The 25,374-nt window shown below is 49.4% G+C and overlaps 1 protein-coding gene across 6 annotated transcripts in view; it reads left to right on the plus strand.

Annotated features, from left to right (window-relative positions):
* Positions 1–5,189: 5,189 nt before the first annotated feature.
* Positions 5,190–25,374, plus strand: part of chd8 (chromodomain helicase DNA binding protein 8) — a 62,033-nt gene continuing 41,848 nt past the window's right edge. For 3 of the 6 annotated variants that reach the window (XR_011358307.1, XM_069941082.1, XM_069941086.1), the window contains exons 1-6: positions 5,190–5,300; positions 17,485–18,573; positions 19,524–19,862; positions 21,433–21,776; positions 22,141–22,258; positions 23,447–23,608. Coding sequence is in view for 5 of the 6 variants with exons in the window: in XM_069941082.1 (XP_069797183.1) it covers positions 17,659–18,573; positions 19,524–19,862; positions 21,433–21,776; positions 22,141–22,258; positions 23,447–23,608 (1,878 nt within the window). In the remaining variant the exon portion in view is untranslated. Of the gene's footprint in view, positions 5,367–15,847; positions 15,934–17,484; positions 18,574–19,523; positions 19,863–21,432; positions 21,777–22,140; positions 22,259–23,446; positions 23,609–25,374 lie in introns of those variants that run through there. The other 3 variants (XM_069941083.1, XM_069941085.1, XM_069941084.1) reach the window with 3 other exon arrangements.

A 25,374-nucleotide genomic window follows, 5' to 3' on the forward strand; every position in this document is an offset into this window, starting at 1 on the left:
CAGCAACAGGTCTATGGGAAATGGCATCTACACAAAAGAATGGAACATCTGGATAGCAAAGATGCATTCCACATACACAGCAACCTCTGTGGGAACATAGAACACTACAGCACAGTACAGGCCCTTCAGCCCTCATAGATGCCCCTCAGGTGCCTTTTAAATCTTTCCCTTCACCTTTAATCTATGTCATCAAGCTTTAGATATCCCTACTTTGAGAAAAAGACTGTTTACCTTATCTACTCCCCTCATGATTTTATTTATCTTCTTCAAGATCCCTCCAGATCGGGGGCGTGGCAAGATGGCGTAAGGATCAGACGTGCCTTCCAGTCCTCTCCTGACTCTATCTTATTGTTTTGTCTAGAAATGCCCGTTAAAATTCTTTAAAAGTTTAGATAATTTCAGTGCTGTTAATTTAACTTATGATGGTACATTTGGTGGAAAAGAGCAAAAAAAAAACGACAACAGATCATCAAAAAACTACATTTTCCAAAAGTTCAAGTTTTGGAGCCTACCTACAGGAAAGACACCGGGACTCAGCGTGAAATGGATCCCAGGAGAGAGGTACAGTGTTCGGATGTAGAGCTCTATGTTACATCGGTAGAGCCCCCTAAAGAGGGCGCCAAACAGCCTTTAGAACAAAGAGTTACTCAAAGGCATTTGTCAACTGTAGAGATGACGCTGCAAATTGCATCTCTTGAGATACAAGAACCTATACAACTTGATGTACTGGGAGAATTTAATACATTATGGTCTTGAAAAACCCCGGCCAGCGTCCTCCAGTCATTGCTGGAGAGGCTGTGGCTGGGGTTTCCACACGCAGTCATACTACAAGGAAGGCAACCAGAATGAAGGAAGGAATAGAAGATCCTTTGGAGAAGAAGCAGGAATCTGTTGAGCCAAAATCTCTTCCAATTGAAAAGACTTTTGTGAATCTTGAATCTAAATTATCTTATACAATGCAGGGATTATCCAAGATTATGACTGAACTTGTTTATAGGTTTAATACTTTGGTGAAAATACATTCTCAACAGATGGCTGAGTTTGGAGCTTTTAAGCTTGAAGTGAGAGATAAATTTAATTCGTGTGAAGAAGATATAGACGAAATACGGGATCAAGTTTTTGATGTGACCAAAATGGTCGAAGACTTACAAACTCAAAATAAAAATTTGGTGAAAAAGATTGATTATTTGGAAAACCAATCCAGACGGAACAATATAAAGATTATTGGTTTGCCGGAAGGTATGGAGGGACCAGACCCAAGAAAATTTTTTACTGAATGGATTCCGCAGGTGTTGGGTCAAGAAGGTATAATACTGGAACGTGCTCACAGAGCCTTGCGTAGAAGACCTATTTCAGGTCAAAGTCCAAGACCTGTTTTGGTTCGTTGCTTGAATTATTGCGACAGAGAAATAATTTTACGAGTGGCTATTAGAAATGCACAACAGAGAAAATCACCCTTGATGATTCAAAATAATCTTCTATGCGGATTTGAGTCAAGAAGTTAAGTTCCAATGACGGGAATTCAACCCTGCTAAAGAGTTGTTGTGGAAGAAAGGTTACAAGGCAACCTTTAGATATCCAGCTGTTTTGAAGGTTTTTCAAGATGGTTGCCAACCAAAGTTTTTTGATTCTCCAAAGGAAGCTACAGTATTTGCTCAAGAGCTGCCAATTACTCAGTTTCAACAGAGACATAGTCCGCCGCGATCTCTAAGGAGACAAGAGATGGAAGAAAAGAGCCGTGCTCCAAGAAGGAATGGTTGTAATGGTGACTCGGCAGTTGGAGCTGATTAAAAGAAGAGTTGTCCTTTTTTTTCTAATTTTTTTTAAAAAAAGGGATATTAAATAATGATGATGTTAGTTTAAGATGAAGTGAGAGTTGGGGGAGAGAACTGGATAGGCACTATTTCCTGAAAGTCATCTGCTACGTGTGAGTTATCTCACACCCATTTTTTTTGGGAGTTACCGCATTGCGCGGTTTAGACGGGAGGGGATATTTTTAACCTCCTACCTGTTTTTTTCTTTTTTTTGTATTATTAGATTAAAGAGTGAAGGGGTTTTTTTTGTTTAAATATAAAAAGAAAGCATAAGAAAGTATTTGATTGTTTAAAAAACTAAAAATTGATGTGTTTTTTTTGTAAAGTTTATTCAGTAGATAAGGAATATTTGAAATTTAAATGTGAATGGGATGGATAAGTTTTTATATTTTTTCTTTAACTTTAAGGTGAAAGGAGTGGTAATTCTGGTGTATATTATTTTGCTATTTTAGTTATAGAACGAAGGGAATAATGGTGAAAGTTATAAATTGAATTGTACAATTCTTAATGAGGCTTGAATTTTGTTTGTGGTTTATGCTCCATTTGTTGAAGATATAGATTTCGTTGCAGATGTGTTTTTATTATTTGGATATCTGAATTTTAACGTAATGATTGGGGATATTTAAATGTGGTATTGGAGCTTTTATTGGATAACTATTCAAGAGTAAAAGGGAAAAATGGTGGAAGAGTACTAAAATTGAATTGTACAATGCTTAATGAGGTTTGAATTTTGTTTTAAGATGGTGGTTTATGTGACTAATATGATGATAGATGTGAAGTTAGTTGATATTTGGTGAAGGTTTATCTCTATAGAGAAAGTTTTTTTTTCATCTTTTTCATGCTACAATTTTTTTTAAGAATTGATTATTGTTTAAGAATTTTTGATAGATAATGTTACTAACTTTAATTTTTTATATTAAGTTTGAGTTAAATATATGTTTCATCTTAACTCCGTTTGTTAAATATATGCATTTAAGTTTGATTTAAATGTTTTTTAAGTCTGATATCTTAGTATTAATTACTTTTCTTTTTGTTAGTATTTAAATCGGTTATGTTTTTGTTTTTTTTTTGTAAGTGGGTTTTTTCTCTCACATATTATTAACTTTATTAATTCTTCACTCTTTATTTTGTGGGGGGAAAGTGGGGGGGGTTGGACTAATTTGAGTTGGGTTATTAATGTGTAATAATTATTGGGGAGGGTATAGTTTATTTAGATTACTGATATTGTATTGTAATTTTATTATTTTATTAATTTTTTTTAATGTAATCCTATATGTTATTCATGTTATAAAATCTTAAATAAAGTTTTTAAAAAAAAAAGTCCCTCCAAATCCTCCTGGTGAAATATGTCCCAACTTCTCCAACTTATAATTCAGGATATATAGGATGGTTTGTTATTGACTACAGTTCAGCATTCAATCCCCTCAAAACTAATTGTTAATTCAAGAATTGTCAATTCAAGACCTGGGCCTCAATGACACACTGTGTAATTAGATCCTGGATTTCCTCACCTCCAGACCACGATCAATGCAGATTGACAAGAACATCTCCTCCATGATCTCTATCAGCACCGAAGCACCACAGGGCTGTGTACTTTGCTCCTGCTCTACTCACTTTATACCTATTATTGTGTTGCTTGGGACGACAACAATAAATTTGCGGATGATACCACAGTAGTGGGCAATGTAAAAAGGGGCATTAGTCAGCATACAGGAGGGAGGTTGAAAACTTGACTGAATGGTTCATCAACAACAACCTCTCAATGTCACCTAAGCAGAAGAGTTGGTTGTGGACTTTAGGAAGGGAAAAGCAAGAGGTTTATGATCCAGAGATCATTGGGGGATCAGAGGTGGAGAGGGTGAGTAAATTTAAATTCCTGGAGATCTTGTCTGGACCCAACACACTAATGGCATAGTGAAGAAAGCAAACCAATGCATTTAGATCCTCAGGAGTTTGCAGAAGTTTGGCATGACATCGAAAACTTTGGCAAACTTCTACAAATGTGTAGTGGAAAGTGTGCTGACCGGTTGCACCACAGCCTGGTATGGTGGCATTAATACCTCTGAGCAGAAAGTCCTGCAAATGGTAGTGGACAAAGTCCAGAACATCACAAGCAGTATTCTCCCCATTATCAAGAAAATATACATGGAATACTGGAGAGCAGCAACGATCATCGAGGATCCACACCACTCAGGACACGCTCTGATCTCCCTGCTGCCATCAGGTGCCACAGGACCAGGTTCAAGAATACCCCTCCACTATCAGACTCCTATGCAACAGACTCCGAGACACATTTAAGAACTCTTACTTTGCACATCATTTATTGCAGAATGTTTATTTATTTTAGGTATTGCACAGCTCCTTTTAATTTATCTCCTTTGTATATGTATCTTTATACTTATCTACCAATATATAGAAATTCTGCTTGGCCTGCAGGAAAAAGAATCTCACGGTTTTTTACATAGAACTTGCATGATTCCCCCCCCCCGTTCTGAAGTGAGTCTTCTGGAAGTGGCCGTTTACACAGGAATCTCCAAATATCCGTATCACGCCTCGAGTGTGGGCAGAATATCTGAAGAGCGGTATTTAAGGAGGCTGGAAAGTAATTAGGGGTCGGGGAGTTAAAATGTCAGAACGGGAATGAGTCGTTATTCCCGTTGCAATGTTTTCACACAGACTGCGTTCTGTGAAATTGGGAATAATTTCTTGGAATGCAAAGGATGTGTAAAACATTAAATGAGTAAACTTTGAAATATGCAACCTCTACTACATCATTGATCCTCCCTAATCATTCATCTGCAGCCTTTCGCTTGGTGGCTGGGAGGGGGCTGCATGGTTGTGAGCACTCAAATCCCTGGGCCTCCCCCCCCCCCCCAACTTCGGCTCCTGCAGAGCGAGTGAGCAGTGGGGCGGGACAGCAACACACGACCAGTTCAGCCAATCATCGAAAAGACCTGGCCGCCCTCAACGATTGACGTTCGCATCAGCCAGTGGATTTGGCGTTTGACTGATGGGAGGGCGGCAAACGCGCCGAAATGCGATCTTCATAGCATCTGTAGGAGACAAAGATACACGGTCAACGTTCCGGGAATAAATTGGAGGGCGGGACAGCGTCGCAGGTGGGTCCATGGGCAACAATGATTGACGTGATGACAACAACAATCGTCACAGGGCTAAAGGGAGGGAAATGTTTGCAGTGATTGATAGCCGCAACAGCCAATAGAACGTAAAGGTTTCGACAGACAACGCCAGTTGACCAATAAAATTCGCGTTTGTTGTGAGGGCCGGATATGTTGTTGAACGACGGGAAGGACGCTAATGATTGACATGCACTTCGACCAGTAACGAAGGGCTTACCTCTCCGTCACTCCTGCGTCACTCCTGCGGAAGGGCGGAAAGCGGTGGTCGGCGAGGGAGTGTAGCGGAGCCGACCATTAGGAGTGCGGTTGAGGGGGGCGCACGCCCAATGGCAGGCGGAGAAGGGCGGTACGTTGTTGTTGGCGATCTTAAAATGGCGACGGGCGGAGGGCGGAGCGGGAGCGGCGGAGCGCGGTGAGTGAGGGAGCGCGGCCAGGGAGCGCGGTCAGGGAGCGGGGCTCGGCTCAGCCCCTTTAATTAAAGGGTCCGTCGAACTTTGCACCGATTCCTACCTCGATTATCTTCAGTCTCTGCCCCTTTAATTCGAGACATTGATTCTTGTCACAATTCCTGCCCCTTTAATCCAGGGGATTTGAGATTTGCTCTAATACCTGTCACTTTAATTCAAAGGGTTAACGTTTACCCCCAACTACTTTCCCTTTAATTTAAGGAGCTGGCATCTGCCTCAGTTACTTCCCCAATTACTTCCTTTTCTATTCAAGGTGTTGATGTTTGTGCCATTTGCTGCCCCTTTAATTCAGGGGACAGATATTTGCCGCAATTCTTATTGTGATTTTTTAAAATCCAAGAAACTTCCCCTTTAATTTAAGGGGCAAATTTTTGCCCAAATTACTGCCCCTTTAATTCAAGGAGCTGATATATGCCCGAATTATACAGTGACGGGTCTGTCACTGTATAACACTGGGGTACAGTGCTGGTGTGACAGGTCTGTCACTTTACATCACTGGAATACAGTGCTATGGGAATGGGCCTGTCACTTTATAACACTAGACTATAGTGCAGGTATGGACAGATGTGTCACTTTATAGAACCAGAATACTGTGCAGGTGTGGACAGGTCTGTAACTTTGTAACACTGGAGCACAGTGCAGGTGTAGATGTGTCTGTCACTTCATAACACTGGAGCACAGTACGGGTGTGGACAGGTCTGTCATGTTATGAAAGTGGAGAACAGTGGAGGTGTGAATGGGTCTGTCACTTTATAATGCTGGAGTGCAGTGTAGGTGGGGATGGGTCTCTCCCTATATAACACTGGGATATGGGGATGGGTCTGTCCCCATATAACACTGGGGTACAGCACTGGTGGGGATGGGTGTGTGCCTGTACAACACTGGGGTACACTACAGGTGGGGTTGGTTCTTTCACTGAATAAGACAGGGGTACAGTGCTGGTGGGGTTGGGTCTGTTGCTGTATAGCTCTGGGGTACAGTACTGGTGGGTTTGAATCTGTCCCTGTACAATAGTGTGGGGTTGGGTTTGTCTCTGAAAAACACTGGGATACAGCACTGGTGGGGATGGATCTGTCCCTTTATGACACTGGGGTACAGCAATAGTGTAGATAGGTCTGTAACTGTATAATACTGTGGTACAGTAAAGGTGGGGATGCGTCTGTCACTATAATAGTGGAGTACAGCACTGGTGGGGATGGGTCTGTCACTTTGTAACACTGGTTTACAGCACTGGTGTGAATGGGTCTGTCACTTTATAACACTGGTTTACAGCACTGGTGGGGATGGGTCTGTCACTTTATAACACTGGTTTACAGCATTGGTGGGGATGGGTCTGTCACTTTGTAACACTGGAATACACTGCTGTGGGGATGGACCTAATAACACTAGAATACAGAGCTGGTGTGGACGGGTCTGTCACTTTACAACACTGGAATACAGTGCTTGTGGGAATGGGTTTGTTACTTTATAACACTAGACTACAGTGCGGGTATGGACGTGTCTGTCACTTTATAACACTGGAGCGCAGTGCGGGTGTGGACGGGTCTGTCCTGTTATTACACTGGAGTACAGTGGAGGTGTGGACGGGTCTTTCACTTTGTAACACTGGTGCGCAGTGCAGGTGTGGATGGGTCTGTCATATATAACACTGGAGTACAGTGGAGGTGTGAATGGGTCTGTTACTCGATAACACTGGAGTGCAGTGCAGGTGTGAACGGGTCTGTCACTGTATAACATTGGGATACAATACAGTGGGGATGGGTCTGTCCCTGTATAAAACTGGAATACAGTACTGGTGGGGATGGGTCTGTGCCTATACAACATTGGGGTAGAGAACTGGTGGGGCTGGTTCTGTTTCTGTATAACAATGGGGTGCACTACAGGTGGGGTTGGCACTGTTACTTTATAACTCTAGGGTACAGCGCTGGTGGGGTTGGGTCTGTCGATGTATAGCACTGGAGTACAGTTCTGGTGGGTTTGAATCTGTCACTGTACAACACTGGGGTACAATAATGTGGGGTTGGGTCTGTCCCAGTATAAAACTGTGATACAGTTCTAGTGGGAATGGGTCTCTACCTGTACAACACAGGTACAGTACTGGTGGGGTTGGATCTGTTGTGGTGTACCACCGGGGTACAGCAATGGTGGGGAAGGGTCTGTCTCTGTATAACACTAAGGTACAGTATTGGTGGGTATGGGTCTGTCTCTATATAACACTGGCATACAGGAATGGTGGGGATGGGACTGTCCCTCTATAACACTGGTGACAACGACAGGTTGGTATGGGTTTGTCACTGTATAACACTGGAGGAAAGTCCTGGTGGGGATAGGTCTGTGCCTGTATAACACTGGCGTACCTGTATATTACTGGGGTACTGTATAGGTGGGGATGGGTCAGTCACAGTGTAAAACAGGGGTACAGTACTGGAGGTGATGGGTCTGAACCTATATAATACTGGGTTTCAGTACTGATGTGGATGGGTCTGTCCCTGTATGACACTGGGGTACAGTACTGGTGGGAAAGAGTCTGTCATTATATAACACTGGCATACAGTAATGGTGGGGATTGGTCTGTCCCTCTATAACACTGATGTACACGACAGGTGGATATGGGTCTGACACTGTATAACACTGGAGTACAGTAGTGTTGGGGATGGGTTTGTCCCTGTATATTACTGGTGTACTGTACATGTGGGGATGTGTCAGTCACAGTATAAAACTGGTGTATGGGGATTGGTCTGTTCCCGCATAAAACAGCGGGACAGTACTGGTGGGGATGGGTCTCTCCCTGTATAACACTGGGGTATATTACTGGTTGCTATGGGTCTGTGCATTTACAACACTGGTGTACAGAACTGGTGGGGATGGTTCTGTTCCTGTATAACACTGGGTGCACTACAGGTGGGTTAGCTCTGTCTTTTTATAACACTAGGGTACAGCGCTGGTGGGGTTGGGTCTGTCGCTGTATAGCATTGGTGTACAGTTCTGGTGGGTTTGAATCTGTCAATGTACAACACTAGGGTACAATACTGTGGGGTGGGTCTGTCCATGTATGACACTGGGGCACAGTACTGGTGGGGTTGGATCTGTCGTGGTGTACCACTGGGGTACTGCAATGGTGGGGATGGGTCTGTCCCTATATAATACTGGGGTACAGTACTGGTGGGGATGGGTCTGTCACTGTATATCACTGGAGAACAGTACTGGTGGGGATAGGTCTGTGCCTGTATAACACAGGGGTACAGCACCGTTCGGGGTGGGATTCTCCCTTTATAACACCTGTGTACAGCACTGGTGGGGATTGGTCTGTCCCTGTATAATGCTAGGGTTCAGTACTGGTGGAGATGTGTCTATGCCTGTATAACACTAGTGTACAGTTATGGTGGGGATGGGTCTGTCCCTGTATGACACTGGGGTACAATACTGGTGGGGATTAGTCTCTCCCTTTATAACCATGTGGTTCAGTACTGGTGGGGATGGGTCTGTCACTGTATAACACTGTAGTACAGTAGTTTTGGGGATGGGTCTGTGCCTGTATAACACAGGGATACAGCACCAGTCGGGATGGGATTCTCCATTTATAACACCGGTGTACAGCACTGGTGGGGATTGGTCTGTCCCTGTATAATGCTTGGGTTCAGTACTGGTGGGGATGTGTCTGTGCCTGTATAACACTAGTGTACAGTTAATGTGGGGATGGGTCTGTCCCTGGATGACACTGGGGTACAATACTGGTGGGGATTAGTCTCTCCCCGTATAACCATGTGGTTCAGTACTGGTGGGGATGGGTCTGACACAGTATAAAACTGGGATGTGGGTTTGGGTCTGTCCCCATATAAAACAGTGGTACAGTACTGGTGGGGATGGGTCTCTCCCTGTATAACAATGGGGTATATTACTGGTAGTTATGGTTCTGTGCCTTTACAACACTGTTGTACAGAACTGGCGGGGATGGTTCTGTTCCTGTATAACACTGGGGTGCACTACAGATGGGGTTGGCTCTGTCACTTTATAACACTAGTGTACAGCACTGGTGGGGTTGGGTCTGTCGCTGATTAGCACTGGGGTACAGTACTAGTGGGGATGGATCTTTACCTGTACAACACGGGTACAGTACTGGTGGGGTGTGTATGTCCGAGTATGACACTGGGGTACAGTACTATTGGGGATGGATCTGTCATTGTATACCACTGGGGTACAGCAATAGTGAGAATGGGTCTAACCCTGTATGACATTGGGGTACATCAATAGTGTGGATAGGTCTTTATAACTGTATAATATACTGTGGTACAGTAAAGGTGGGGATAGGTCTGTCACTGTATAATCGTGGAGTACAGTACTGGTGGGGATGCGTCTGTCGCTGAATAACACTGGCGGACAGTCCTGGTGGGGATGGGACTGTCACTTTGTAACACTGGAATACACTGCTGTGGGAATGGACATATCACCTTATAACATTAGAATACAGAGCCGGCATGGATGGGTCTGTCACTGTATAACACTGGGTTACAATGCTGATGTGACAGGTCTGTCACTTTACAACACTGGAGCACAGTGGAGGTGTGGGTGCGTCTGTCACTTTATAACACTGGAGCACAGTGGAGGTGTGGGCGCGTCTGTCACTTTATAACACTGGAGTATAGTGGAGGTGTGGATGGGCGGGTCACTTTATAACACTGGAGCGCAGTGCGGGTGTGGACGGGTCTGTCATGTTATTACACTAGAGTACAGTGCAGCTGTGGACATGTCTGTAATGTTATGACACTGGAGTACAGTGGAGGTGTGGATGGGTCTGTCACTTTATAACACTGGGATACAGTACTGGTGGAGATGGGTCTCTTCCTATATAACACTGGGGTACAGTACTGGTTGCGATGGGTCTGTCCCCGAATAAGATTGGGGTACGGGGATGGGTCTGTGCCCGAATAAGACTGGGGTATAGTATTGGTGGGTATGGGTCTGTCATTGTATAACACTGGGGTACAGCACTGATGGGGATAGGTCTGTGCCTGTACAACACTGGGGTACACTATAGGTGGGGTTGGTTCAGTCACTGAATAAGACGAGGGTACAGTGGTGGTGGGGTTGGGTCTGTTGATGTATAGTACTGGGGCACAGTTCTGATGGGTTTGGGTTTGAGTTTTGTCACTGTACAACACTAGGGTACAATACTGTGGTGTTGGATCTGTCACCGTATAACACTGGGGTCCAGTGCTGGTGAAGTTGGATCTGTCACTGTATGACAGTGGGGTGCAGTGGTGGAGGGGACTGGTCTGTCACAGCATAATACTGGGGTACTGCTCAGGTGGGGTTGGGTCTTTCCCTGATTTATACTGGAATACATTACTGATGGGGATGGGTCTGTGCCTATACAACATTGGGGTACAGAATTGGTGGGGATGGTTCTGTTCCTGTATAACACTGGGGTGTACTACAGGTGGGGTTGGTTCTGTCACTTTATAACACTAGGGTACAACGCTGGTGGGGTTGGGTCTGTCGCTGTATAGCACTGGGGTATAGTACTAGTGGGGATGGGACTCTACCCGTAAAACACAGGTACAGTACTGGTGGGATTCGTCCGTCCATGTATGACACTGTGATACAGTACTGGTGGGGATGGATGTGTCATTGTATAACACTTTGGTACAGCAATGGTGGGGATAGTTATGACTCTGTATAACACTGGGGTACAGCACTGGTGCGAATGGGTCTGTCCCTTTATAACACTGAGGTACTTTTCTGGTAGGGATGGGTCTCTACCTGCACAAGACGGGTACAGTACTGGTGGGTATGGATCTGTCATTGTATACCACTGGGGTTCAGCAGTGGTGGGCATGAGTCTGTCCCTGTATAACAGTGGGGTACAGCAATGGTGTGGATGGGTCTGTAACTGTATAATACTGGGGTACAGTACAGGTGGGGATGGGTTGCTCAGTGTATAATAGTGGAGTACAGTACTGGTGGGGATGGATCTGTCATTGTATACCACTGGCGTACAGCAATGGTGGGGATGGGACTGTCCCTCTATAATACTGATGTACACGGCAGGTAGATATGGGTCTGTCACTCTATTATACTGGAGTACAGTATTAGTGGGATAGGTCTGTGCCTGTATAACACTAGGGTACAGCACTGGTGGGGTTGGGTCTCTCACTGTATAACATTGAAGTTCAGCACTGATGGGGATGGGTCTGTCCCTGTATAATGGGTACAATATTGGTAGGTATGGGTACAATATTGGTAGGTATGGGTCTGTCTCTGTATAACACTGGGGTACAACACTGGTGGGGATGGGTCTGTGCCTGTAAAACACTGGAGTACACTACAGGTGGGCTTGGTACTGTCACTGTATAACACTAGGGTTCAGTGCTGGTGGGGTTGGATCTGTCACTGTACAACATTGGGGTACAATACTGTGGTGTTGGGTCTGTCACCATGTAACACTGAAGTCCAGCGCTGGTGAAGTTGGGGCTGTCACTGTATGACAGTGGGGTGCAGTGCTGGTGGGGACTGGTCTGTCACTGTATAACACTGAGATACAGTACAGATGGGGTTGCGTCTGTCCCTGTATAAAACTGGAGTACAGTACTGATGGGGATGGGTCTGTGGCTATACAACACTGGTGTAGAGAACTGGTGAGGCTGGTTCTGTTCCTGTATAACAATGGGGTGCACAATAGGTAGGGTTGGCACTGTCACTTTATAACACTAGGGTACAGCGCTGTTGGGGTTGGGTCTCTCCCTGTATGACAGCTGGATACGAGATTGGGTCTGTCCCCGTTTAACACTGGAGTACAATGCTGGTGTGAATGAGTCTGTCACTGTATAACACTGAGGTGCAGTATTGGTGGGGATGTGTCAGTCACTGTACAATACTGGAGTACAGTACTGGTGGGGATGGTTCTGTTCCTGTATAACACTAGCGTGGACTACAGGTGGCATTGGCTCTATCACTTTATAACACTAGGGTACAGGACTGGTGGGGGTGGGTCTCTCCCTGTATAGCACTGGGGTACAGTACTGGTGGGGATGGGTCTGTGCCTGTATAACACCAGGGTACAGTATTAGTTGGTATGGGTCTGTCACTGTATAACACTGGGGTACAGCACTGGTGGGGATGGGTCTGTGCCTGTACTACACTGGGGTACACTACAGTTGGGGTTGGCTCTGTCACTTTATAACACTAGGGTACAGCGCTGGTGGGGTTGGGTCTGTTGCTGTATAGCACAGGGGTACAGTTCTGGTGGGTTTGAATCTGTCACTGTACAACACTGGGGTACAATACTGTGGGTATGGGTCTGTCACTTTATAACACTAGGGTCAGCACTGATGGGGTTAGGTCTTATGCTGTATTGCACTGGGGTACAGTTCTGGTGGGTTTGATTCTGTCACTATACATTAGTGGGTTACAATATTGTGGGGTTGGGTATGTCCCTATATAAAACTGGTATAGTACTAATGGGGATGGATCTCTACCTGTACAAGACGTGTACATTACTGGTTGGGTTGGTTCACTCCCTGTATAACATTGGGGTACAGCACTGTTGGGCATGGGTCTGTCCCTGTATAACGCTAGGGTACAGTATTGGTTGGTATGGGTCTGTCACTGTATAACACCTTGGTACAGAACTGGTGGGGATGGGTCTATGTCTGTACAACACTGGGGTACACTACAGGTGAGGTTGGCTCTGTCACTTTATAACATTAGGGTACAGCCATGATGGGCTTGGGTCTGTTGCTGTATAGCACTGGGGTACAGTTCTGGTGGGTTTGAATCTGTCACTTTACAACACTGGGGTACAATACTGTGGGTATGGGTCTGTTACTATATAACACTGGGGTACAGCACTAGTGGGAATGGGTCTGTCAATGTATAATACTGGAGTACAGTACTGGTGTGGATGTTTCTGTCCCTGTATAACACTTGAGTACAATACTGGTGTGGATATGTCTGTATAACACAGGGGTACAGCACTGGAGGGGATGGGTCTTTGCCGAGACAACATTGAGGTACAGAACTGGTGAGGATGGTTCTGTCACTGTAGAACATGGAGGTACAGGACTAGTGGGGTTAGCTCTGTTACTTTATTACAGTAGGGTATAGCACTGGTGGGGTTGGGTCTGTTGCTGTATAACACTGGAGTACAATACTAGTGTGGATGTGTCTGCCTGTATAACACTGGGGTACAGCACTGGTGGGGATAGATCTGTCATTGTATTCCACTGTGGTTCAGAACTGGTGAGGATGGTTCTGTCACTAGAACATGGGGGGTACAGGACTAGTGGGGTTGACTCTGTCACTTTATTACAGTAGGGTATAGCACTGGTGGGGTTGGGTCTGTCACTGTACAACACTGGGGTACAGTACTGGTGGGGTTGGGTCTGTCCCTGTATAAAATTGTGCTACAGTATTAGTGGGGATGGGTCTCTACCTGTACAACTGGTGGGGATGGGTCTGTCTATGTATGACACTGGGGTATAGTACTGTGGGATAGATCTGTCATTGTATTCCACTGGTGTCCAGCACTGGAGGGGATGGGTCTGCCTGTACAATACTGAGGTACACTACAGGTGAGGTTGGTTCTGTCACTGTGTAACACTAGAGTACCGTTCTGGTGGGGTTGGTTCTGTTGCTGTATAGCACTGGGGTACAGTTTTGGTGGGTTTGAGTCTGTCACTGAACAATACACTGGGGTACACTTCTGTGGTGTTGGTTCTGTCACCATATAACACTGGGGTTCAGTGCTGGTGAAGTTGGAGCTGTCACTATATGACAGTGGGGTACTGGTGGGGACTGGTCTGTCACAGTATAACACTGGGGTACAGCGCAGGATGGTGGTAGTCTGTAACTGTATAACATTTGGTACAGCACTAGTGGGGATGGGTCTTTCACTGTATAACACTGGGATACAGTAAAGATGGGGTTGGGTCTGTCCCTGTATAATACTGGAGTACAGTACTGGTAGGGATGAGTCTGTACCTATACAACACTGGGTACAGAACTTGTGGGAATGGTTCTGTTTCTGTATAACACTGGGGTGCACGACAGGTGGAATTGGCTCTGTCACTTTATAACATTAGGGTATAGCGCTGGTGGGGTTGGGTCTGTCGCTGTATAGCACTGGGGTACAGTACTAGTGGGGATGGATCTCTACCTGTACAACATGGGTACAGTACTGGTGGGGATGGTATACCACTAGGGTTCAGCACTGGTGGGGATGGATCTGTCCCTGTATAACACTGGGGTACAGTACTGGTGGGGATGGGTCTGACCCTCTATAACCCTGGGGTACAGTACAGGTGGGATGGGTCTCTCACTGTATGATAGTGGGGTACAGCACTGGTGGGAATGGGTCTGTCCCTGTATAACACTGGGGTACAGAACTGGTGGGGATGGGCTCTCCCTGTGTAACACTGGGGTACGAAGATGGGTCTGTCCCCGCATAACACTTGGGTACAGTACTGGTGGGGATGGGTCTGTCACTGCACAAGACTGGGGTACAGTACTGGTGGGGATGGTTCTGTCCCTGTATATTACTGGGGTACAGTACTGTTGGGGATGGGTCTGTCCCTGTATATTACTGGGGTACAGTACTGTTGGGGATGGGTCTGTTCCTGTATACCACTGGGGTACAGTACTGATGGGGATGGTTCTGTCCCTGTATATTACTGGGGTACAGTACTGTTGGGGATGGGTCTGTTCCTGTATACCACTGGGGTACAGTACTGTTGGGGATGGGTCTGTTCCTGTATACCACTGGGGTACAGTACTGATGGGAATGGGTCTCTCCCTGTATATTACTGGGGTACAGTACTGTTGGGGATGGTTCTGTCCCTGTATATTACTGGGGTACAGTACTGTTGGGGATGGGTCTGTTCCTGTATACCACTGGGGTACAGTACTGATGGGGATGGTTCTGTCCCTGTATATTACTGGGGTACAGTACTGATGGGGATGGTTCTGTCCCTGTATATTACTGGGGTACAGTACTGTTGGGGATGGGTCTGTCCCTGTATATTACTGGGGTATAGTACTGATGGGAATGGGTCTCTCCCTGTATAACACTTGATGAACCTCCCACTGAGTAATGCGGGTGAAGAAAATGATGCTTGCCTTTTTCTTTTTATGTTCGTGGCAGCACCCCTTTCCTCCCTGCTGCTAACTTTCACTCAGGGAGATTTTCCACTAAGCGCCGCCCAGAATTTTCTCCTAAATGCCGAGTTTTTTTGTGCACCTAAATGTTAGTAGTTAGGCTACAATGTGAGATGAAAAGTCGCTAGGCCGCAAGTGAGCGGCGTAACGTCGCCTACCTCGCTGCTTCCGGGGCGTATGATTGACGTGCTTTTACCGGCCAATGGCGGGCGGCTCCGGGGGGTCCTCCGACCAATAGGCGGCGTTAACGTGGGCGGGTGAAGCTTGTTCTGAGGATCGCCTGGCGGTGCGGGCCGGGGCCGTCCCCCCCCCCCCCCCCCTCCGACCGCGGCGTGCGGCGGGCCGGCAGTTCCGCGGAGAGTGAGTGGACACCCGGGGCCTGAAAGGGGTGGCCCCAGAACGGCAGTGTCGGCCAGCGGTTCAGCACTTATTCTAACCCCGGCTTTTCCTCCGGTCGGGCTGGGCGGGCGGGCGGGTCTGCGGCCTAGTGCCGGACACGGGCCCGGGTCTTGATTTAACCGGCTTTACTGCTGCCAGGCGCGGCGGAGGGGGCCACAAAGGGGATATGGGGTGGGAGTGAGGGAGGGTCCACAAGGGGCGTGAGTGGTTAGAGGGGCCACAAGGGAGGGGTGGTGGGGGAGAGGGGCCACAAGGGAGGGGTGGTGGGGGAGAGAGGGGGCGACAAGGGAGGGGTGGTGGGGGGCCACAAGGGAGGGGTGGTGGGGGACCAGAAGGGGGGGGGGTGGTGAGGGGGGCCATAGGGAGGGGTGGTGGGGTCCAGAAGGGAGGGGTGGTGGGGTCCAGAAGGGAGGGGTGGTGGGGGGCCAGAAGGGAGTGGTGGTGGGGGGCCACAAGGGGAGGGGCAGTGGTTGAGCACAAGCCACAAGTAGAGTGGGTGGGGGAGAAGTGGCACAAGGGTGGGGCATGGGGTGGGGAGAGTGTCCACAAGGGAGCGGTAGTGGGGGGAGAGAGGGCCACAAGGGGAGCGGGTGGATGAGAGGGTCCACAAGGAGGGGTGGGTAAGGGAGTTGGAGCCACAAGGAGGGGGGTGGGTGTGGAGAGGGGACCATAAGTGGGCATGGGAGGGAAAGGGGGGAATTTGGGGCAAGGGAGCCACAAGTGTGAAGGAGTCATGGGAACAATGGAGGACATGGGGTATGAGAGAGGGGGAAATAAGAGGGCATGAGGGAGAGGGATATGAGGGGATAAGGGGGTTGGGTTGAGAGGAATGGATGGGGGAAAGAATAGAAGGTGTGTCATTGGAGAAAAAATAGGCATTTCAGCCTATGAATGGGTGAGAAGGCTGAGGAAGGAGGCAGAGAGAGAGGGACTGGTGGGAGGGTGAGAAAGAATGTGGGAGGGAAGGTAAGCGCAAGAGGTGGGAAAAGCAATAGAGTGGGGGTTGATAAGGGCAAGGAGTGGAACAAGCGAGAGAGAAGTGTGGGAAGCATGAGGCAGTGCAGGAGGGTATGAGGATTGGGGAGGTAGGAGAAGTCATAGTGGGAAGAAGGTTTCACTGATCTTGTTGATGGGGAGTTTGAAAAGAGGGAGAGAGGATTGGGGTGGAATGAAGGGAATGAGTGATGAATGGTGGAGGAGAGGGAGGGAAGGGCAGGCCACACTAACTCTGTCCTCCCCCTCCCTCTCACTCTTCCCCTCCCTCCCTCTCACTCTTCCCCTCCCTCCCTCTCACTCTTCCCCTCCCTCCCTCTCACTCTTCCCCTCCCTCTCTGTCACTCTTCCCCTCCCTCTCTGTCACTCTTCCCCTCCCTCTCTGTCACTCTTCCCCTCCCTCTCTGTCACTCTTCCCCTCCCTCTCTGTCACTCTTCCCCTCCCTCTCTGTCACTCTTCCCCTCCCTCTCTGTCACTCTTCCCCTCCCTCTCTGTCACTCTTCCCCTCTTCCCAACAGAAGTTCATCTTGGCATTGAGACAGCCTGACTGATCATCAAACACTCTGTGGGTCAGAGTGTTGGATAATGGAGGAGTGACCCCAGAACACCCATCACCAGTCAAGCAGCGTATAGAAAGCAAGAGAGAGAGAGAGAGAGACACCACGCGGGGCTGCCCCCTACCACCACAGACCATGGCAGACCCCATCATGGACTTGTTCGATGACCCAGGTCTCTTTGCTGAGGGACTGGAGTCTCTGACAGCCAGCTCTATTGCAGATGACCTGGAGTTGGGGGATGGCTTTGAGCCACTGGGAACCGGCCCTGAATTGGCCAAGGTACCCACCTTCGAGGGCCTGTCCTCATTCCAGCAGGCCAGCCCCAGCCACCCAGAGCCTCAGCCAGCCCCCTATCCTATCTATCCTGGCCTCAAGTCCCCAACGCCAACCTTTGAAGGGCAGAGCCCACTGTGGGGACAGGCTGCCCACGATGAGACCCCCTCCTCACAGCCCACCCCACCAGAGGCTGAATACCTGGTGCACCATGACTACGCCTTACAACAGAACCAGCAAGAGCCCCCTGACCCAGTTCCCCCTTCTTCTCCTGCCCCCTCCCAGTCCCTCCTCCAACCCTTCTCCCAAGCTCCCGAGCCCATCAGTCAGGGTAACCCATTCATGGGGGTTGATGACTCAGAGCAGCCCCCTCCTCCCCCTCCCTCCACTGCTCCTATTGAGGGTTCACTCCCGGGGTCTGAAGAAGTCCCAGCCCAGGGTGTGAACCAAGGGCAGCAGTCCACCCCTTCCTCGGTGTCACCTGCTTCAACCCACTACAATGTCCGCTACACTCTCCCCGGGCAGCCCCCAGCCAATGGAGGTGTGGTAATCCAGCCCCTGGCCAGCAGCCCTACTGTGTCCTATGTACCGGGTAGCACTGCCTTCACCACAGCCTCTGGTGGGAGCCAGGCCCAGGAGAGCCAGTCCAACGGCACGCCCCTCAGCCAGGTGCTTCTCCAGCCTGTGACCGGTCAGCAGTCTCAGGCTGGTTTTACAACGGCCACCTTCACCACCGTCAAGCCCAATGTCACAATCGCCCCTTCACCAGCATCTCAGGTAAGGTTGGAAAGAGCTGCAACATTGTACACAGACACACACATCCATAGAAACAGGCGCTGGTCAGAGACAATCAAAGAGATACACCTGGGGTGGAGACTGGGAGTGTGGCTTACTCTATATCACCCTGTCACCACACACCCAGGCACCTCCAGTGCAGCTCCGCCCTACCCTCTCTCTCTCTCACACACACACACACACACACACACAATCTCCCAGGGTCAAATTCTTCTCTCACACAATCCTAGGGTCAGACCGCACACTGACTGTCTCTCTCTTCCCCCTCCCAGGGTCAAACCACACCATCACACACACTCTTCCAGGGTCAGACCCCATCCTGTATCTCTCTCATTCTTTTCACGTACTTCCCTCACCAACACGCACTGCCATGGTCAGACTCCACACCATCTCACACACAATCCCAGGGTCAAACTCCATACTGTCACACACACCTGCCAGGATTGGACTCCCACAAATACTCCCAGGGTCAGACCTCACACATACATGCACTCCTGGGGTCACATTTTGCACTGTCTCATGCCAACTCCTGGGGTTAGGCCCCACATAGTCACTCCTAGAGTCGGACTCCACACCATTGCACACACTCTCCCAGGGTTGGACCACACACACACACACTTCCAAGCTCAGACCGCACACCCACCTGTCACAAATATGCTACTAAGGTCAGACACCACACCTTCTTTTCTCTTTCTCTCTCTTGCAGGGTCAACCCCACACTGTCTTAAACACAAACTCCAAAGGTCCACATACTCCTGGGCAGGACCCTTCAACGTTCCATCACACACTGACTCTTGTGGTGAAACCCCACACCATGCTGTCACACTCTCAGCCCTGGCCCCAGACACATGACAGTCCTGTTACACACACAGCCAAGTGGGGGTGAAGTTGGCCACGGGACACTCTCACCCCTTCACTTTCCTCATTTGCAGGGGGACCCGAAGCGGATCACGCTGGTGCTACAGCAGCCACCTGGATCGGGCCAGCCTGGACAACGTCACGTCATGATGCGGACCCTGCCGGGCAAGATCCTTATCCAGGGACAGCAGATCACGGCCCTAGCCCAGGGCCAGTCCACCAAGCCTCAGGCCGGCAAGGTGGTGACTATCCAACTTCAGCTGCAGCACCCCCAACCTAAGCTGCAGCCCTGCCAGGTCTTCCTGCAGCAGCCTGTCACCGTCGCCCCCTCCGGACAGTCGCCAGCCCCTGGGCCACACCAGCAGACGCAGGGTCAAAGGCTGACTGTCCCCCTGCAGGTCTCCCTACAGCAGGTAACGGGAGAGGTGCACGGGCCATCCTGGGTACAGCTTCAGGGGGAGGTGATGACCAGGTTGAATATTCAGGGCTGGGACCTGGGTGCCTGTGACAGGAGGGGGTTGTTGGGGCTGGAGGCCCATGACTAGTGGTGTTCCGCTAGGATGGGTGTTGGGAGCCTGTAGGGTTTGATGTACACGTGAATGTGGATGGGTCACTAAATCTAGAGAATTGGTGGAGGTGTGTCTAGTGCAGAGGGTTATTGAAGAAGACGTCAGAATGGAGATCAGGGACAGATGGGCAGGGAAGTGGCAGCTGGAGTTTAATCCGGACATTGGTGAGCAGTTACACTTGGGGAGGGAAGTGGCATGGCTTTTAAAGTAATGATGTGTGTGCAGGGGGGTGTGGGGGTTCAGGGCATGCAGGGGAATATGAGAGTCCGGATCCGCTCAGAGAAATCTGGATTTCCAGGACAATGCAGAGGAATCTGGGGTCCGTGGAGCTGGGTCTGCGGTCTGCATCCACAGAGAGAGATCTGTAGGTTCGTGCAGAGGGATTTGGGCGAACGGTGTAGAGAGGCCTGGGGTCTGGACCTCATTGAAAATGATCACACAGGTAAAACTGGGTGGTAACATAGGCATGTTGGATACTTGGCTTCATTGGGATGGGCATTGAGTGTAAAAGAAAGGGAGTCGTATTGCCACGATATAAAACTTTGGTCAGACTGCCCTTGGAACACTGGTTGCCCCATTACAGGAAGGGTGTGGGGACTTTGGTAATGAGACAGGTAAAGCTCACTGGGATGAGGCCTAGATTAGAGAGGTCATCAGACAAACGGAGTGTTTTTTGGAGCATTGGAGGTTGAGGGGAGACCTGATGGAGGTTTATAAAATGGAGGGAGTTGATGGGGGGTGGGGTGATCAGTTAGAAATCTTTTCCCCAGGGTAAAAGCAACACACTGGAGGACGGGTGTTTATGGTAGGGGAGGGAGAAGTTTATACAGAATGATGGCGTCTGGCAGTGGGGGAAGCTAGGACAACAGTTCCAGACACATCCTTGAACCTGCAGAGAGTGGGGGTACATGGGTCACAGACAGGCAGCACGGGTTAGATTGATTTGGGCATTGGGGCCTGTTCCTGTGTGGGACTTCTATTTAATCTTCATGTTGCAGGACACAGAATCTGCACAGGAACTGACATGGTGAACGGTGAGGAGTGTTGTAGAACAAAGATTTCGGGATACCAGGACTGACGTGAATAGTGGGGAGTGTTGTAGAACAAAGAAAACTTGGACATGAGGACTGACAGGGTGAACAGCGGGAATGTTGTAGAACAGAGCGATTTCGGAATACGAGAACTGACGTGAATGGTGAGGTCCTGGGGAATGCAATAGAACATGGAGTCATTGAGATATGAGAATGGTGAGGGCTCTGTAGAACAGAGGGTCCTTGGCATTTGCAGATAAAAAGGAGTTGGATCTTGGTGGAAGGAAGGAAGAAATGGACTTGGGTCTGGGGTACGTTCAAAAGGAGATGGGGATGATGTTGACCTCTCTCTCTCTCTCTCTCTCTCTCTCTCTCTCTTGAAGCAGCCAGTGCAGGGCCAGGTCTCGGTGCCTGCAGTATCGGTGGTGACAGGGATGGTGAACGACCAGCAGCGAAAGCTGGAGCACCAGAAGAAGCAAGAGAAGGCCAATCGTATCGTGGCGGAGGCCATCGCCCGGGCAAAGGCTCGGGGGGAGCAGAATATCCCCCGCGTTCTGGCCCATGGCGAGCTGAGCAGCAAAGCTCTGGGCTCTGAGGGTGAGGACAAGAAGAGGAAGAAAAAGTCCAGTTCTCGAGGCAGGGAGTGCGACAGCAAGAGGTCCCGGGCCCTCTCTTCCACCAAGTCTGGCTCTGCGTCCTCCAAGGGCAAGGCCAAGTGCAAGCTGAGGTAGGGGCTCCTGCCCGCCCCCCACCCTTCCCTCCCCTTCCCCTTGGGGAAAGGATCAGGGGGACAGGAGAGGAATCAGATGGGGTTGGGAAAAGGTTCAGAGGGAGAAGGAGACGGGGAAGGTTCAGAGGGAGACAGGGAAGGTTCAGAGGCGGTGAAGGTTTGGGGGGAGGGCAAAGATTGCAGACACATGGGACTAACTCAGGAAAGAGTGTGGATTGGCAGGGAAGAGTCTGGCTGAAGTTTCTGCACTGAAACATTGGGAGGTGAAGACGAACCCTGGAGCCTTCACGTGGCGGTGCTTGTTTGCTCAGAGTGTCATCCTCTAACCAGTCTACCCCCAATATCTTCACATCCCCTGTAGCACCATCACTCCCGTCATCAGCAAGAAGAGGAAGAAGACTGGTTCATCTGAGGAAAACTCCGACGTGGAGAGATCACCAGCACAGTCATCGAAGGATGACGAGGAGATTTCCACTCAGGTAAGGAAAGGGTGTGGAGGGGGATGGGTGTCCTCCCATTACCTCCTGATTCCCTAGATTAGACCCCAGCCAGTGACTCACTCCCTCGGATGTGTAATTCCATATATGCCCACCTCCAACCAAATCCCTGGATCAGATCCCAGACTTTGACCCACTCCCATGGATCTGTTATTCCATTTTTTTTAAAAATCCCTGCATCAAATCCCAGCCTGCTTCCCACATCCTGGGATCGGTTCTACATATTAAACCCCCATCACCCCAGCTCCTGCATCAGATCCCAGCCAGTGTGATCTGTTATTCTATATATTATCCCTCTGAACTCTTAGGTCTGTTTGTTTTCAACCATTATCTTTCTACTCACATGCCATCTTAAGTAATCTCGATGACATAGGTGCTCTATGGTTAAGGTAAAAGTTCCATACTACATTTAGAATGTGACATACATGAATTTCTTTTACTTTATCTACTATAAGGAAAGCAGAGTAGCCACTTTGTCCAACGCCCTTCACAGAAATGAGGCCTCTGGGAGGAGCAAATTTGCATCCCATGGTTTACAAGACCAGAGCTCTAACCACTGAGTTATTGGAGCCTAAAAAGGGATTACTTTTATGTGAGTGGAAAAAAAAGATTGAAAATGACTGTTTTAATCGTACCTAATTGACTCATTATGTGCACAGTTTCATAACTCCAAAGGAAATGGGCCAATGACAATTTTTCTCAAGCAAAATATTTCAGTAACAATTGGGTCTCGAGCAGAGATTCTCAACCTTCCCTTCCCACTTACATCCCTTTCTAATCAGAGAACTTATGTCAGAGGGATTGCTTAAAGTGGTATGTGAGTGGAAAGAAAAAGTTTGAAAACCCCTGTCCTAAGTCATCCCAGCCTGTGTCCCACACCTCAGGATCAATTTTTCTTGTGTTTTTCATATATCACATTGAACCCCAAGGACTGATTGTTCATTCTGCATAAAAACCTCCCCCACCACCCAATATCTGGATCAGTGACTCGCTCCCAGACTTAACAATGTCAGCAGGGCATGCGCTGTCTTACCGGACGAATCCATGGCAGAAGCCTTGCTCTGTTGAGCCCCTTCCAGACCTCCTGTCGACCCATTCCTTCCCCCATCCCCCCTTGCCCTCCTTGCTCAGGCTGTTCCTCTGACACTTCTCTCCATCTGGGGTCAGCAGAAGCGGCGATCCAACCGGCAGGTGAAGAGGAAAAAGTATACGGAAGACCTGGACCTGAAGATCACGGACGATGAGGAGGAGGAGGTGGATGTCATGGGTCCTGTCAAGATTCCCCCCATGATCGACACGGATTCCAGCTTGCAGACCATGCAGCTGTTTGTGGTAAGACACCCCACCCATGTCCATTAAACACACGCCCGTCAACCACCCCCACCCCTCAACTCCCCTTGCCCCCTGTCCGTTGTCCCTGCCCCTCTGCTACTCCTCCTCCTTCTGCTCTCACCTCTTCCCCCCACCACCCCTCTCCTCCCCTCCTTTACCTGTGGCAGGGATCAAGGGGAAGTGGAGAGAAATCAGGGGTCGAAAGGAGGAGGAGAGAAAGCAGGGATCGAGGGGAGGATGGAGAGAAAGACATGATCGAGGAGATGATGGAGAGAAAGATGATCGAGGAGATGGTGGAGAGAAAGATAATCGAGGGGAGGTAGAGAGAAAGACGGGATTGAGGGGAGGTGGAGAGAAAGACGGGATTGAGGGGAGGTGGAGAGAAAGACGGGATCGAGGGAAGGTGGAGAGAAAGACATGATCGAAGAGATGGAGAGAAAGAAATGATGATCGAGGGGAGATAGAAAGGCAGGATCGAGGGGAGGTGGAGAGAAAGGCGGAATCGAGGGAGGATGGAGAGAAAGACGAACAGGATGGTGGACAGAAAGTGGGATTGAGGGAGGGTGGAGAGAAAGACTGGATCGAGGGAGGGTGGAGAGAAAGACGGGATCGAGGGAAGGGTGGAGAGAGATGTGATCGAAGGGAAGGTGGAGAGAAAGGCGGGATAGAGGAAGGGTGGAGAGAAAGGCGGGATAGAGGAAGGGTGGAGAGAAAGGCGGGATAGAGGAAGGGTGGAGAGAAAGGCGGGATAGAGGAAGGGTGGAGAGAAAGGCGGGATCGAGGAAGGGTGGAGAGAAAGCCGGGATCAAGGGGAGGTGGAGAGAAAGGTAGGATCGAGGGGAGGTGGAGAGGAAGGCGGGATCGAGGGGTGGTGGGAGAGGAAAACGTGATCGAGAGGAGGTGGAGAGAAAGACGTGATCGAGGGGAGGTGGAGAGAAAGACGTGATCAAGGCGAGGTGGAGAGAACGACGGGATCGAGGGAAGATGGAGAGGAAGATGGAATCAAGGGAAGGTGGAGAGAAGGACGGGATCGAGGGGAGGGTAGAGAGAAAGACGAGATTGAGGGAAGGTGGAGAGAAAGACGGGATCAAGGGAAGGTGGAGAGGAAGACGGGATCGAGGGGAGGGTGGAGAGAAAGACGTGATCGAGGGGAAGTGGAGAGAAAGACGTGATCGAGGGGAGGGTGGAGAGAAAGACGGGATCGAGGGGAGGGTGGAGAGAAAGACGGGATCGAGGGAAGGTGGAGAGAAAGACGGGATCGAGGGAAGGTGGAAAGGAAGGTGATTGAGGGAAGGTGGAGAGAGACGGGATCGAGGGGAGGGTGGAGAGAGACGGGATCGAGGGGAGGGTGGAGAGAAAGACGGGATCGAGGGAAGGTGGAGAGAAAGACGGGATCGAGGGGAGGGTGGAGAGAAAGACGAGATCGAGGGAAGGTGGAGAGAAAGACGAGATCGAGGGAAGGTGGAGAGAAAGACGGGATCGAGGGAAGGTGGAAAGGAAGGTGATTGAGGGAAGGTGGAGAGAGACGGGATCGAGGGGAGGGTGGAGAGAGACGTGATCGAGGGGAGGGTAGAGAGAAAGACGGGATCGAGGGGAGGGTGGAGAGAAAGACGGAATCGAGGGGCGGGTGGAGAGAAAGACGAGATCGAGGGGAGGTGGAGAGGAAGACGTGATCGAGGGGAGGTGGAGAGAGACGTGATCGAGGCGAGGTGGAGAGAACGACGTGATCGAGGGGAGGTGGAGAGAAATACGTGATCGAGGGGAGG

The sequence above is a fragment of the Narcine bancroftii genome, chromosome 5 (genome assembly GCF_036971445.1).
Source record: "Narcine bancroftii isolate sNarBan1 chromosome 5, sNarBan1.hap1, whole genome shotgun sequence".
Taxonomy (NCBI): Eukaryota; Metazoa; Chordata; class Chondrichthyes; order Torpediniformes; family Narcinidae; genus Narcine; species Narcine bancroftii.